Below are 12,448 nucleotides of genomic sequence, written 5' to 3'. Positions count from 1 at the left end.
GCTGCGACGCCGCACCGTATGATAGCCCATGCGGACCTATCTATCTTGAGCACTCCTGGTCAGCATTAGGGCTGTATGGCTTAATGATGAGTGAAGCAGAGGCCCTCAGCACAATTCGCCATCTCTAACTCCGCGGTCTGTAATAAGTCCTTTCAAGGTCATCCACGGAGGTCTAAGGAGCCCTCGGACACGGGAACTTGTCTATACATATTTTTGCTTCAAAGTCTCACCAGGGACGCTCTCGATCCCGAGTTGACACTCCCTTGCTTCAGATGCTAGTGGATTTAGCGAGCACCGGCTTTACCTCTCACGTTTTGTGTATGCCTCAAATGACAGGATGCCCAGTTGGTAATCCATGCATGCCACAAGAATGCCAGTAGTGTTTATTACATGACGTTGGGGCCTTCACAGGACATCCCAAGATGGTTCAATGGTTCCAAACATATCTCTCCTGTTTCTGTGTGCTTATATTTTCATCTTTAGCGGTCATATTCTCTCACCGACCAGTTGTTCTCAGGCCGTGAATGCGGTGTCTCAAACTCCCCAGGTACAGGTTGCGAAGAACTCTTCTGCAACCGAAAACCGAATTTATCCTTCAAGCGATCGTGATCATGCGTATAAAGACTGACATAGCACGCGGTGAGTCGTGATTCTTTAGGTTCTTCTCGATTTATTGCAGGGGTTGGTGTCTTCACCTGACAGCAAGACAGGTGTCAGTCGCTTACAAGCCAGATTTCAAGGGCAAGAACCTATAGGATCGTAGTACATCCAAGTTGTGGATTTCCCTCGGTCAGAACAAACTCGAGTGTTCCTCAGCCAAAGGGTACATCCATTCGGTTCTTGCCGCGACCATCTTCATAATATTTGACATACTGCCCAAAATGACAACCTTCCATGTTCGAAACATCCGAAATCTCGCATGCCATACATCACATGCAGTGTATAGCGGTATTAAGATACGATCATTGACAAAAAAAAACAAATACTTATTACTCATCCCTGTTATCTCCTGTCATCGTCACTGCGCCGCTTCTTGGACGTTTTGGATTTCTTTCGATTTTTTAGATTTCTTTAGAGCTTTTTCTTCTTTCCTCTGCGCCAAGATGTAGTCCCGCATAGGATCTTCCGGATCAATGGAAATAACCGAAGATGCATCTGAATCCGATGCTTGGCCTCCATCTGATGGCAACATGCATTAAAGTCTGCCCGAAACTCAGAAGGGGGCCACTCACCCATGACCATCTCTGGCCTGGCATTCAAACTCTGCTCTTCTGGTTCTTCCCATTCTCCGTCCTCGCCTTTCACCTTTGGCTGTTTATAGTTCTTTACGTGGTCCACACGTAGCGTCTTACCCAGCACGTTGGCACCATTGAGGTTATCAACAGCCAACACCGTGGACCTTTGATCTTCATACATAAGGAAGGCAAATCCCCTCGTTTTCCCAGTCGTTTTGTCCCGAGGAACATTGACATCCATAACTTCCCCATACCTTTCCAAGCGGTTCAACGACATTCAAATAGCCAGAGTAATTGACGTACTGGGAAAATATGGTGATCACGTCACCTTCAGTCAGGTCAAAGTGCAGACCACCGATAAATACATATGCAGAATCTAGTATAGTGAAACATGCACGCGTCAGAGCACCAGAACACTGCAGCAGTGAACCGCGACTCACCCTTGTATTCATCATGCCATGATCCTGAAATCCCGAGTTCGAGCTCACGTTCATTAATCTTGTTTATTTCCCGAACGACGCTGTCAGAATTCAAGAATTAGAAGGAATAGACTTTAGGAGGAGTGATCATAGATTCATACCCACTTCATGACTGTAGAAGATGAAGGCAAGATTCCCACGCCCTCTTGAACCCAAAATTTCAGTAGCTCATCTTGTTTGCCATCAACGCAGACACAATGGCTTCCTTCACTTTACCGCCAATTCATGACAACCCTGACGGAGGATGGGGCCCGTCGTCTTCTAACATTCCTGAACAGTTCAAGTTCAAGGACATCCCATATGCGCCATACTCGAAATCTGATAAACTCGGCCGCTTTGCTGATTGGAATGACACAGGCGATACTCGCCAAACTGCAGTAGGACTTCCCTCAACAAGGGATGCCCGCGGTCCGGGTCGCTCAAGAAGAGATGGTGCTCAGGCATTCGGCAGTGGGACTGCCAGTGCGTTTGCTTACTTCCACGTGGAAGACGAATCTAGCTTTTCTCTGGTGGACAATAAAGCTGCTCCTCCACGCAGGGGCGGTGGGTTCACCCGTGGAAGGGCTACTGGTCGCGGTGGTGTATCCTTTACTAATCGGGGGGTTGCTCAACGAGGTGGCCGTGGTGGTTTCAATAACCGAGGGGGCGCACAGCGTGGGGGTCGGAAAGGATGGAGAGACTGGGAAAAGGTTTACTGCTTGTCCTATTAACTCCTGGCTCAGCTAATAATTTTTGTGGATAAGACCAACCGCACTCGTGAATCGTCTGTTGCAATCAGCCCACAATGGACCATGTTGGAGGAGATCGAGTTCCATCGGCTTGCTAAGCTCAAGCTTGAAGTTGATGAGCCGGAAGACATGTGAGTGTTCATGGTTTTTTAACCATCGTACTGTATCGAGGACAGTCACTAGTGACACTTACGGCCGCGTTTTTGCGTATGATAAATCATATGACCGAATTACAACAAAGACGGAACGCCCGTTACAACTCGTGGACCGCATCAAGTACAACACCACAACTTCTGATGACCCCGTCATCCAGCAGGTATGTTCTGTTGTCTCTGCACCTTATGATGCATAATGTCGCACACAGTTGGTCTCTAAAAATGTTGCCAATGTCTACACGACGGATGCTATCTTATCGGTCCTCATGTGCGCACCTCGATCAGTCAACCCTTGGGATATTGTCATTCTCCGCGAGGGTAATAATTTGTACTTCGATAAACGTGATGGTGGTCCATTTGACACTGTTACGGTGAACGAGAACGCTTCGGACCCTCCGCAGGACCCTGCACCCCCAAATCCAAACAACCCGGCCGAGAAGACAGCGGTTCCAGAACCGCCATCTATTAATTCGGCCACTTCACTTTCTTTGGAGGCGACTTATATCAATCAAAACTTTGGGTTCCAATCTGTTCAGGAAAACATCGCGGCGGACTTTGCCCACTCTAACCCATTCTATGGCCCAGAAGAGACAGAGCCTTTGGCATCTTGCGGATACCGCTACCGTGTTTTCGACCTTGGTATCACGGAGGATGAAGATGTGAAGATCTGTATCCGTACTGAAGTGGATGCTTATGTTCCCGGACCAGGAAATCCACAAGAGGGCCATGGATTAGTTACCATTCGTGCATTGAACGAATTTGACCCCCGTGCTCAAGGAGCAGGCGGTGCTCCTGACTGGCGGTCCAAGCTGGATTCACAGCGTGGCGCTGTAGTTGCTACAGAAATGAAAAATAACAGTTGCAAGCTTGCCAAGTGGACTGTACAGAGTGTGCTGGCAGGAGCTGAACTGATGAAAATAGGGTAAGCATTGTTTCTTATTTGAACACTTGGTTCCCTGTGTTTAACAATTCCTGGTGTCGATTTTTTTTTGACCTGCGTTCACAGTTACATCTCGCGTGGAAACCCTAAAGACAACACGCGACATGTCATTCTGAGCACAGCTTCCATGCGTCCAACCGACTTCGCTGCTCAGCTGAATGTTTCTCTCGCTAATGGCTGGGGTATCGTCAGAACAATCACTGATTTATGTATGAAAATGCCCGAGGGCAAATACGTCCTTATTAAGGACCCCAATAAGGTAAAGTCATATTCACTCTCTTCGGGCCCATTCTCATTCATATGTTTCAGTCGGTGATCCGTCTGTACGCCGTGCCTATGACCGCTTTCACTACCGAGGACGAGGACGCTGAGGGGTATGAAGGGGATGAACCCGAGTCGGCGGCTTGAAAATGTTCTTTCATATCGAACTACGGTCTTAGCGTGCAAAAAGATATATATGTATTCCAAGAATGCGTGAGACACTGTTCCGAATGGGACAAAGAGATGTATGCGAGGATGTCCGAACCGAAATGATCAGGATGCCAAGAGCAATTCAACTGCACTCTCAATGTTTGGACTACAATTCAGATGTCAGAGCCCAAGACTAAATGGAATAATAGGAAAGCTAACCTCCTCTGTAATGCCCCGACGATAACGGCTCGTTGCATATTTGGGAACATTGTTGTTAACTGAGTAATTTCAGCATCGCTCGGGACACGAACCCCTGTGGTGCCTTGCTCGTTCCTCCCTGTGAGTTCGTTAACCCATTCCCGCACGACCGAACCTCCAGTTTCTTCTGTGCCTGCCGAAGGACGCGCGGTGGCGATTATCTCTTCATTCCCGATGTCAGGGCTTGGCGTTTGATGGGTTGTTTCAGGACGAGCGCGGGTAGACCGTCGTGGTGCGCGAGTAGAACCTACTAATGGAAGCAAGAAACGCGTACTAAAGCGGATTATGGATGGTGACAATCGCCAACTTTTAATATTGACAAGTTCTGAGCGATATATGAAGCCAGTGAGTAGTCCAACAATGGCTGGGGCAAATGAACCCGGAAGGTGCCCTAAAGCAAGCTGTACAGTTATATTAACGATAGAACGTGAACCAAATTCAAGGTATTACCTGAGAAGCAAGTATGTACACGAACGCTTTATTGCTTCCAGCAATTCCAAATATTTTAAAATGGTACGCTGGAGGAATCAGCCTATACCACTGATAAAGGATGCTGAAGAGTAGCGCCGATGGACCGGATGGGATCTGGTTGATTCCCATATTGTGGAACAATATGAGAGTAAGAAACTCTAATATCGTCGCAAGCAGAACAGAGGCTACGGTAAATGACTTTGTTATAGGTTAGTGCATCAACATCAGAACGGATATGTTGCTACACACCGCAAATTTAACACTTCCAAACTGACGTTCTATATGTACACCGACGCCATATAGCAGAATCTCGGCAATGAGGAGATCGCTTGAATTTGAGAACGCAGTATGATGAAGCAAGAGGCGCCAATACTGTAAAGAAGAAGTAGTTCTAGTTCAGTTTCAGTTTTGTGAAGCATGTATAGACTTTACTCGGATACCTGATGGTTGCGTGACACGTGGGGCACGAGCTGCAAGAATATAGCTAGCTGAGCGAAAAAATCTCTCTGTTAACGGATCAAGACTCGAACCTGAAGGTGTAAGTAGTGCTTGACATCGAAAATGCCACCGATGATGGACGTCAATGCGCTACCCATCATGAGACCTGAAACACAGTAGGAAAGGGTAAGTGAGCTAGTTGATATAGTGAAGCAGCCTCATGAAACCTTTAGTGACTGGAGCATGCTCGAACGACATGATAATGCTTTGGACTCGAGAGCAAAATGCTGGCGCTGATTGAGGTCACTGGGTCCTGGTGGGCAGGTTGCAACGCGCATTTAGGCTCAGGCTGTGGCTGTGTACTTCTTGTCAACTCTCCTCAGGCTATGATGCCATGAACTGCCTGGTGCACAGTACCCATTATCTAGTTAACGATCAAGTCCAGACAGACTTGAAGTCAAATAAGTACCGGCGTGGCTTGATTCTTACTCACTAATTTTTGTTTTTCCACAGTTATTGTCCTGGCAAGAAGAGACCGTATAATCGTATTGCTCGCGAATCGTGTGTACAGTGCTACACTCATAACCCGCGTATTGGCTCGAGCCACTAGGTGCACATGAAAAGCATGAAAAGCCGTGTCAAGAATGCCTATAGACTCGGACGCCTCTGCTCGTTTCATTGAATTCTCACTGTCTCAACTTGGAACCTCATATTACTTATCGATCCACCATGCCATCTGGTCGTTCTCCCTGGTCGCTTCGACGGAGGAGCAGCTGACGAACTTGCTAGATTTCCTGGCTTCTAAGCTCCACAGTTTCATTAGCAGGAACGTCTTTCATATCTACCAAACGAACAAACCTCCAGCACCGAATTAGGAGTCCGGGTGGTGACAATTGACTTATGATCCTGAACTGACACTTTATAGAAAGCGTCTTTGATCTGCCATACAATGTATTGACTGGCTTATGGACGAACAGCAGCACCCCGAGTAACGACAGAAGGTCGTGACTTCATTCTCGTTGTCCAGTGTCATGATACACCAGCAATTACTTCCCATAGGGGTAAGAATTTCAAACTGACTCGGAGTTGATAAGGCCACCGTCAAATAGGCTCACGCATCTCATTTCTTGTGTGCGTGTGACTTACTAAGACCATTGTAACGGCGCACGGGTGCACATTTTGCAGCACCAGTCGATTCGGTTGATCAGCAGGACACGGCAAGATGCAAGGATCTCGATTCCAAGGACTCCGCGGAACTGAGAGTGCCGATAATGGATGAACTATCGCGGGCTTGGTGAAATGCTATGAGGGTGTTTATGTTGGGCTTCTTTGCAACCCTGCAAGTTCGCCCAGGATTCTTCTTTACACTGTCAGCTGAAGTCGCCTGCGAACGGTCGTGCAATAATAATTACTAGGAGTCTCAGCCCCCTGGGTATCTTGAGCTTAATGACGCTTAAATGAAGTTCTTAGGTGCTTGCAACTGTTCGATTGTTGTTCTGCAGCAGGAGACTCAGACACTGAAGGTGAGGTTGGTGACGCGGCAGCTGTCTTGAAGCGCGCGTTCGTCGCAGTCAGTGACATGGAAAGGCTTATGGATGGCCAGAAATTCGGCGGCGGCGGTTACCTGTATACAGGCACCCATATCAGATAGACGCACAAACGTTTGCCGTCATCGCCAACTGAAAAGGGTGTCCGTTTTTTCGCATGGAGGTTTCCATGCAGGTACGCGTGTCCAAGGCGTCTCATGCACACGGCGATTTTCATCCGAAGAGTTACGTCCTCGTGAAGCTGTCGGATTGAGGTGAAAGAACGTTGAGAGGCACCACAGGAACGTTTTGCGGTGAAAGTCACGCAACCGACCTAGATTTCTATCATAATACTCAACCTGTAGCTGGATACGGTGTCTACGACATTCTCTCGCAGTGGCTAACCAGTCCCCCTCATCTTCGCTTCCACCGGGTTCCTTGCTATCTAGCAACCTCCGGTGGCACGCTCCCGATTACGATGAGAGCGCGCTGTTCAGGGCTACCGGCTCGCCGCACAGCCGCTTTCCCCCAAGAGCGCTAAGCGTCCTCCGCATAGGGTCATGCCCTAGGATAATTTAGCCCTGTGGGGAGTGCCCGGATATGCTAAGGAGCGTTGTACGGCTCTCAGGTTAGCGCTATAATATTTTCTTTATCAAGACAAGTTGTCCACCGCCTAGTCATCGTTGTAGACATTTGTCATACATGCCATTTGGAAGCAGGTCATATGCATTAGCTCCCGGTCATCAAGAACCTTCTCAAAGCATGTGCATGAGGCTCGGATCTAGATGTGTGACCAACTGAGTTTCGCGTGCGCGTGGTGAAACGCAAGTGAACTCTCTTGACGTCAATGAAATTCGGAAGGTACGGTAACTGCATCTTACTTGAGTGTTGAAACCGAAGACTGCACTCGAGACCATCAATATTCCGTCTATGACACAAGTCGACATGATACCAGTCTACGTCCACCCATCTGCTGGGAATGTTGGGACGGAGAGCTTGGGGCAGTACAAAACTTCCTACAGGGCCAACAATTATTGGAAGACGAAAGTGGATGAGAGGCGTTCGAACCAGCTTAGACATCCCCCGACGGACTCTAATTCAACGGCGACATACAGAGTTCGATAGCAATGATGCACTCAGTAAGGAATTGACCACGGTGACATCGCAGTCCAATGATGTAGAATGGTGGATGATCTGTGACTAAGTGCAGATACCTGCTCGATCAATATGCGGTGATAAGGAGGAATAGAATAACTTTTTGCACATTAAACACAGCATCGTCGTCAGTTTCATCGCAGTGGACAGCATCTCGTCACTGACTTCATTATGGATAGCCAGAGATAACCATGAATGCATATGAACGATTTCTCAAGGTAGAAATGTGCCCTAAGGCGCGTTATTACAGCCATCCCATTTGCTGATATGATTAGAACACTCATCGGTATCTCTCTATGCTTCGCAGACTTGATTCGGGAATGGGCGTGCATATTTTTACTGGATGGTTACTTCAGCACTCCACCGTATCCGCCATGGTGGCATCAGAGGGACCCGACGATAGCGGAGTATTCGTCCGTTGTATGTCATAGATATGCGCAGCCGCACTTCCCGCGCTGTTGCCGAAGCGGGTGCATTGTGATTAAACATCTGCAAGATAGATGAGGTCAGTGAGCGTCTGTGTTAAAATATTGAAAGATGATATTAGCTTACCTTCGACGCGGCACCACATCTAGTAAAGCCATTATACTATCCTCGTGATTATCATGGCCGACGCCGTCATGCGGTCGTTAAAATGGCATATTTAGAGTATCAATCTTGTGTCAATCATCCTAAAAGTTTCATCCTGTGAAAGCATTTGGACCCACGAAAGGCTTTGACATTGTGTCAGCGGAAAGTCGATGACATAGAACTTCACCAAAATTAATACATGTTCATCGTAGATTCGCGATTGCTGTATTTTTGTGAGGAATCGATACTTGCATGAGAGTGTAGAATCTTCTTCGTGTATTTGATCAGTACCGAGTACTTGCCATGACAGACTCGACGCACAGACAACAGAGAAGACCCGCACAACGTGCGAAAGTTCTCATTGGACAAGCGAGGTACCTATCGGCAAAGTGATGCTTGATCCCATTATTAGTATTGGAAGGAACGACTGTCTATACAGGTCTGGATAGGGGAGATGAGTACAAGTTTGATCTTATCGGTGGTACAGGATCCTGGACATAAAATCAACGTCTGCACTAGGGCAAATTTGGTATGGTTAGCACTATGCTTCCATTATTCTATGACCTTATTGCTGACAGAACCTGTGAATCTGCGAATCTGTGAACAGCTGCGAACGTTCGACGTCAACCCAAATATTATTATTTGGACAGTTCCAAGCTTGAATGACTCGAGTCGGAAATGACAGTCTACTTACTTTCATTACATAATCCCGAAATTCGTGGTTTGTCATTCTAGCTAGCACACCTTCAGCTCAAACTACCAACGACTGACAACTGATAATCTTAGAACGTGGAGACCATGAGCACTGCGAGCGTTCAAAATTTGGAGGAAGCTGTCACGATAGCGTCGGAGTTCATAATGAGTGAGCCAACCTCACAGTTCATGGTGTTCGCCAAGCTTAAGAGACTCAATAATTAGCCCTTGATAACTTACCTAGCGAAGTACAATTTCTTCTGCAAGAGCTTCGCTCGAAAGAGACCGATTCTCAAGGTATGTAGCTATAATATCACAGACTCTGACGAAATGTTCATTTATATTTAAAGACATTCAGAATGATCTAGCCAAAGATGCTCATAAATATATGCGATATTCCCTACGATCGGACGGTACAGACCCTGCCTCCAAAGAGAAGGGTGGGGCACCAGCTCCACCAATTGAGAAACTGAGGGATGCTCAGGAGAAACTTTCAGCGCTTTCAGACGCGAAAATTGCTCTGGCCTCTCGTATCGTTGACCTACTATCCAGGAAGCGGGCTCGGTTAGAATATGACTTGGGTCGTGTCCTTGTTCTACAAGGAGAAGCAGATCCAGCATCTGTTTTCGCTGGTGCCGCAGCTTCGACTCCAGTCTCTGTATCAGGACTTGGTAGTGGCACTGCTGGCTATGTACTTGGAGGACGCAATCCAGCCGCTCAAATCAATGAAAGCTTGCGAAATGCGTTCGCTGGCGGTACCGCCACGCCTCTGGCAGGTGGCTCGGGAAGTATGGCTTCTGTCGGAGGGCGCGCTTCGGTGACTGGGGAAGACAATGCATTCAAAAGTAAGTTCGCGCTTATGCCATTAACTTTAGTGCTAAACGTCAGATCTAAGAACGGAGATTGATGGCAACGCAGGGCTCTATCAAACTGCCATCACCTGCACCATCTGCCTATGTTCCATCTACTCGGGGTCGCCGGAGAAGACGGGGGGCTTCATCTGAGGCTGAGGACTTCGATTTTGATTATGGAGATGAAACTCAAGGTGCAGAAGAAGCAGAAGAAGGTGATGGTGAAGAGGGTGAAGATGGTGAAGATAAGGAACTGTACTGTTTCTGTCAGAAGTTGAGTTATGGAGAAATGATCGCGTGTGACAATCCAGATTGCCCGTATCAATGGGTAAGTCTATACTTCATGTTTTGGTAATCATAATCTGACACATTTGTAGTTTCACCTCCCTTGCGTCAGCCTCAAGCAACCACTCCCTGAGAGTTGGTTCTGTGATGACTGCCTTAGAAAGATGGGTCCTCCTGCGTCTGGTCCTGGCCGTAAGGGCCGGAAGAAATAGACCTTGCCCCCCTCACATTCCTCTTCGCATCGCCTTGGCTTGGGCAAAGAAGTTGCCATATGCTTCGGGGCAGCCAATACCGGGCTATCTGCAACAGCGTTTTGAACGTGGTTCTGCCTCGTCACTTCTGTCGTATTAATGAATCTGATGTGGACTACAGGAAGACTTGCACTGTACCTACAGCTGCTACCTCGTCCTCACAAAATTGTGAAGCATTTAAAGTTGTCCTTTCTTTGGCGATAAGATCGGAGATTCCTATGATCCACACTATGGCCACACGTACCTCACCATTTCTGGCTTTCCCTTACTATGTCCGTCTCTGGCAACGTTCGGTGGCAGTGGAGTACAGGATAGAACGCAGATACAATCGAGTAGACCGAGAGTGGGCTCACGACACGGGCTGTCCAATAAAGTAAAATCAAATCACAGGTCCTCAAACAGGGCGTCTACTGTGTGAGCATTCGTCCACAATCGAGTATTTCCTCCTCGCCGTGGCCCCAATCCGTGCGTTCGCTTGTCTTCTCACTTGGCCGTTCCTTGGCCTCCTGCTTTTGCACCATACTGAGTTTCTCTCGATGACCTGTGGCAACACTGTATTCCCGATTTCGGAGCTATCCATGTCACGTTAGAAGCATGTGCCAGGCGCTCGACTCCTCAGTAGGAATCATCCCTCCTGCATCAATAAGCGCTGTCAGCCCATCTGAATTTCCCGCGTTTTAAGCTCTGTCTGACGCAGTCTCACGAAGTAAAATTGCAAGACGAAGCTTCCCAGATCGCAAACTACCGTGCCGCCGGCGTACCCGTTATGCGTGGACAATTTATATTCTGTTTACACGTTCAGGTTTCCCTTGGTTTCCTCGGTGCGATGCCTAGAGCTTATCGTTGACGTGCCCGTTGACAAAATCACGTGGCGTAGCGCTCCTCTCACAACGGATTTGCATGCGCAGCACAAGCCACTCGTAACGGCCTGTACCCACCCATGCAATTCCCGTTTGCGATTCAGCGATTACGACGGTGTGAGATGCTAAGTGTAGGTACTATCATGACCTGGCTAGTCAACTAGTGGTCAGGGTTGCCCGTTCAACGAGCCACGCTTCATCTTGTTAACGTGTCATGATTACAGTGGCGTTTGCAGGCACCGACATCCTTATTGTGGCGCAAAAATATTTTGGACTTGCCGTTCTCGGTGACGAGTCCTCCCGCAGCCGGATGTTGGAAGGAGGTGGATGATCTGCAAGTGACCCTTCTCGGCTTCCATTGGCTCAGCTGGGTTGTTTGTTCTGCTTACCTTGTTTGATTTAGTCTCCTTGTCTGGTGATATTAATCCTTGAGCCAAACACAATAGAAGCCGGAGCTTAAAGCTGCATAGGAGAAGCTCTTGCAAACTCTAAGAAATGGAAGCCGGCTGAATTATACACAGCCAGCTAATTGTCGTTGCTCATAATTATTGATCGTACGAAACTCGCGTCCCACTCTTGACCCACAACGGACCAATTCATATTAGGGCTCCTGAATGCGATGCCGGAATAATTACAATTACAATATGCCATAACGGGTTTATAACTATATTTTTACTTCAAGAGCACCCTGGTTGCGATGTCCCGATGTTGCGAAGAGTCGTGGTTAGATAGGTACACACATCATGCCGTGATGTCAAGTCTCTTGCATGTCTATCTGTCTCCCGCTTCATGGAGCCAACGGATTGTAATTCGGTGATGCCGGTGTATGGATGGTAACTGTGTGAATGAAATGAAGCCATCGAGTTCGCTGGCATCGGCTTTCCGTGTCTGTACTTCCGCAAGTAAAAATCCGAACCTCCGGTAACGGACCTCGGGTAGAACAAGGGCGCAAATGTTCTCTAATGAAGACCTCACGAAAACCGTAGAGTCATTTAAGTGAAGGAAGAGAGGACGATGGTTCAAGTACGCACGTTAAATTACTCGTATGTGGCTTAATATGTACAGAAGAGGGTTACACGCTTGCCATATCGTCTGAGCTTCTTTGTTTCGAGAAATGTCCATTTATGGCCTGATCACGACAT

General features: G+C 47.7%; 4 protein-coding genes across 4 annotated transcripts; 2 read left to right on the top strand and 2 right to left on the bottom strand.

Annotated features, from left to right (window-relative positions):
* Nucleotides 1–694: 694 nt before the first annotated feature.
* On the bottom strand, nucleotides 695–1,858 carry BJ212DRAFT_1462494 (uncharacterized protein). Its single transcript, XM_041338929.1, has 5 exons — nucleotides 1,820–1,858; nucleotides 1,676–1,755; nucleotides 1,539–1,611; nucleotides 1,233–1,489; nucleotides 695–1,179 (listed from the first exon to the last, which is right to left on the bottom strand). Exons 1-5 carry the CDS (start codon nucleotides 1,822–1,824, stop codon nucleotides 1,019–1,021), a joined length of 576 nt encoding a protein of 191 aa, XP_041192665.1. The 5' UTR covers nucleotides 1,825–1,858; the 3' UTR covers nucleotides 695–1,018.
* Nucleotides 1,859–1,911: 53 nt separating this feature from the next.
* BJ212DRAFT_1272761 (translation initiation factor eIF-3, subunit D) lies at nucleotides 1,912–3,945 on the top strand (the record flags this gene model as incomplete). The annotated part of the gene is made up of 6 exons (XM_041331037.1): nucleotides 1,912–2,403; nucleotides 2,458–2,573; nucleotides 2,626–2,758; nucleotides 2,807–3,519; nucleotides 3,604–3,796; nucleotides 3,847–3,945. 6 exons carry the CDS (start codon nucleotides 1,912–1,914, stop codon nucleotides 3,943–3,945), a joined length of 1,746 nt encoding a protein of 581 aa, XP_041192664.1.
* Nucleotides 3,946–3,997: 52 nt separating this feature from the next.
* Nucleotides 3,998–5,494, bottom strand: BJ212DRAFT_1358336 (uncharacterized protein). Its single transcript, XM_041335809.1, has 7 exons — nucleotides 5,343–5,494; nucleotides 5,208–5,281; nucleotides 5,118–5,147; nucleotides 4,927–5,049; nucleotides 4,657–4,875; nucleotides 4,168–4,607; nucleotides 3,998–4,114 (listed from the first exon to the last, which is right to left on the bottom strand). Exons 1-7 carry the CDS (start codon nucleotides 5,371–5,373, stop codon nucleotides 4,072–4,074), a joined length of 960 nt encoding a protein of 319 aa, XP_041192663.1. The 5' UTR covers nucleotides 5,374–5,494; the 3' UTR covers nucleotides 3,998–4,071.
* Nucleotides 5,495–9,088: 3,594 nt separating this feature from the next.
* On the top strand, nucleotides 9,089–10,894 carry BJ212DRAFT_1358321 (uncharacterized protein). Its single transcript, XM_041335808.1, has 5 exons — nucleotides 9,089–9,228; nucleotides 9,285–9,356; nucleotides 9,410–9,904; nucleotides 9,955–10,238; nucleotides 10,288–10,894. Exons 1-5 carry the CDS (start codon nucleotides 9,165–9,167, stop codon nucleotides 10,405–10,407), a joined length of 1,035 nt encoding a protein of 344 aa, XP_041192662.1. The 5' UTR covers nucleotides 9,089–9,164; the 3' UTR covers nucleotides 10,408–10,894.
* Nucleotides 10,895–12,448: the final 1,554 nt, after the last annotated feature.

Source organism: Suillus subaureus (genome assembly GCF_016647635.1).
Source record: "Suillus subaureus strain MN1 chromosome Unknown BJ212scaffold_18, whole genome shotgun sequence".
Lineage (NCBI taxonomy): Eukaryota > Fungi > Basidiomycota > Agaricomycetes > Boletales > Suillaceae > Suillus > Suillus subaureus.
Note: the sequence above shows the minus strand (reverse complement) of the source record. Positions and strands in the feature narration are given on the sequence as shown.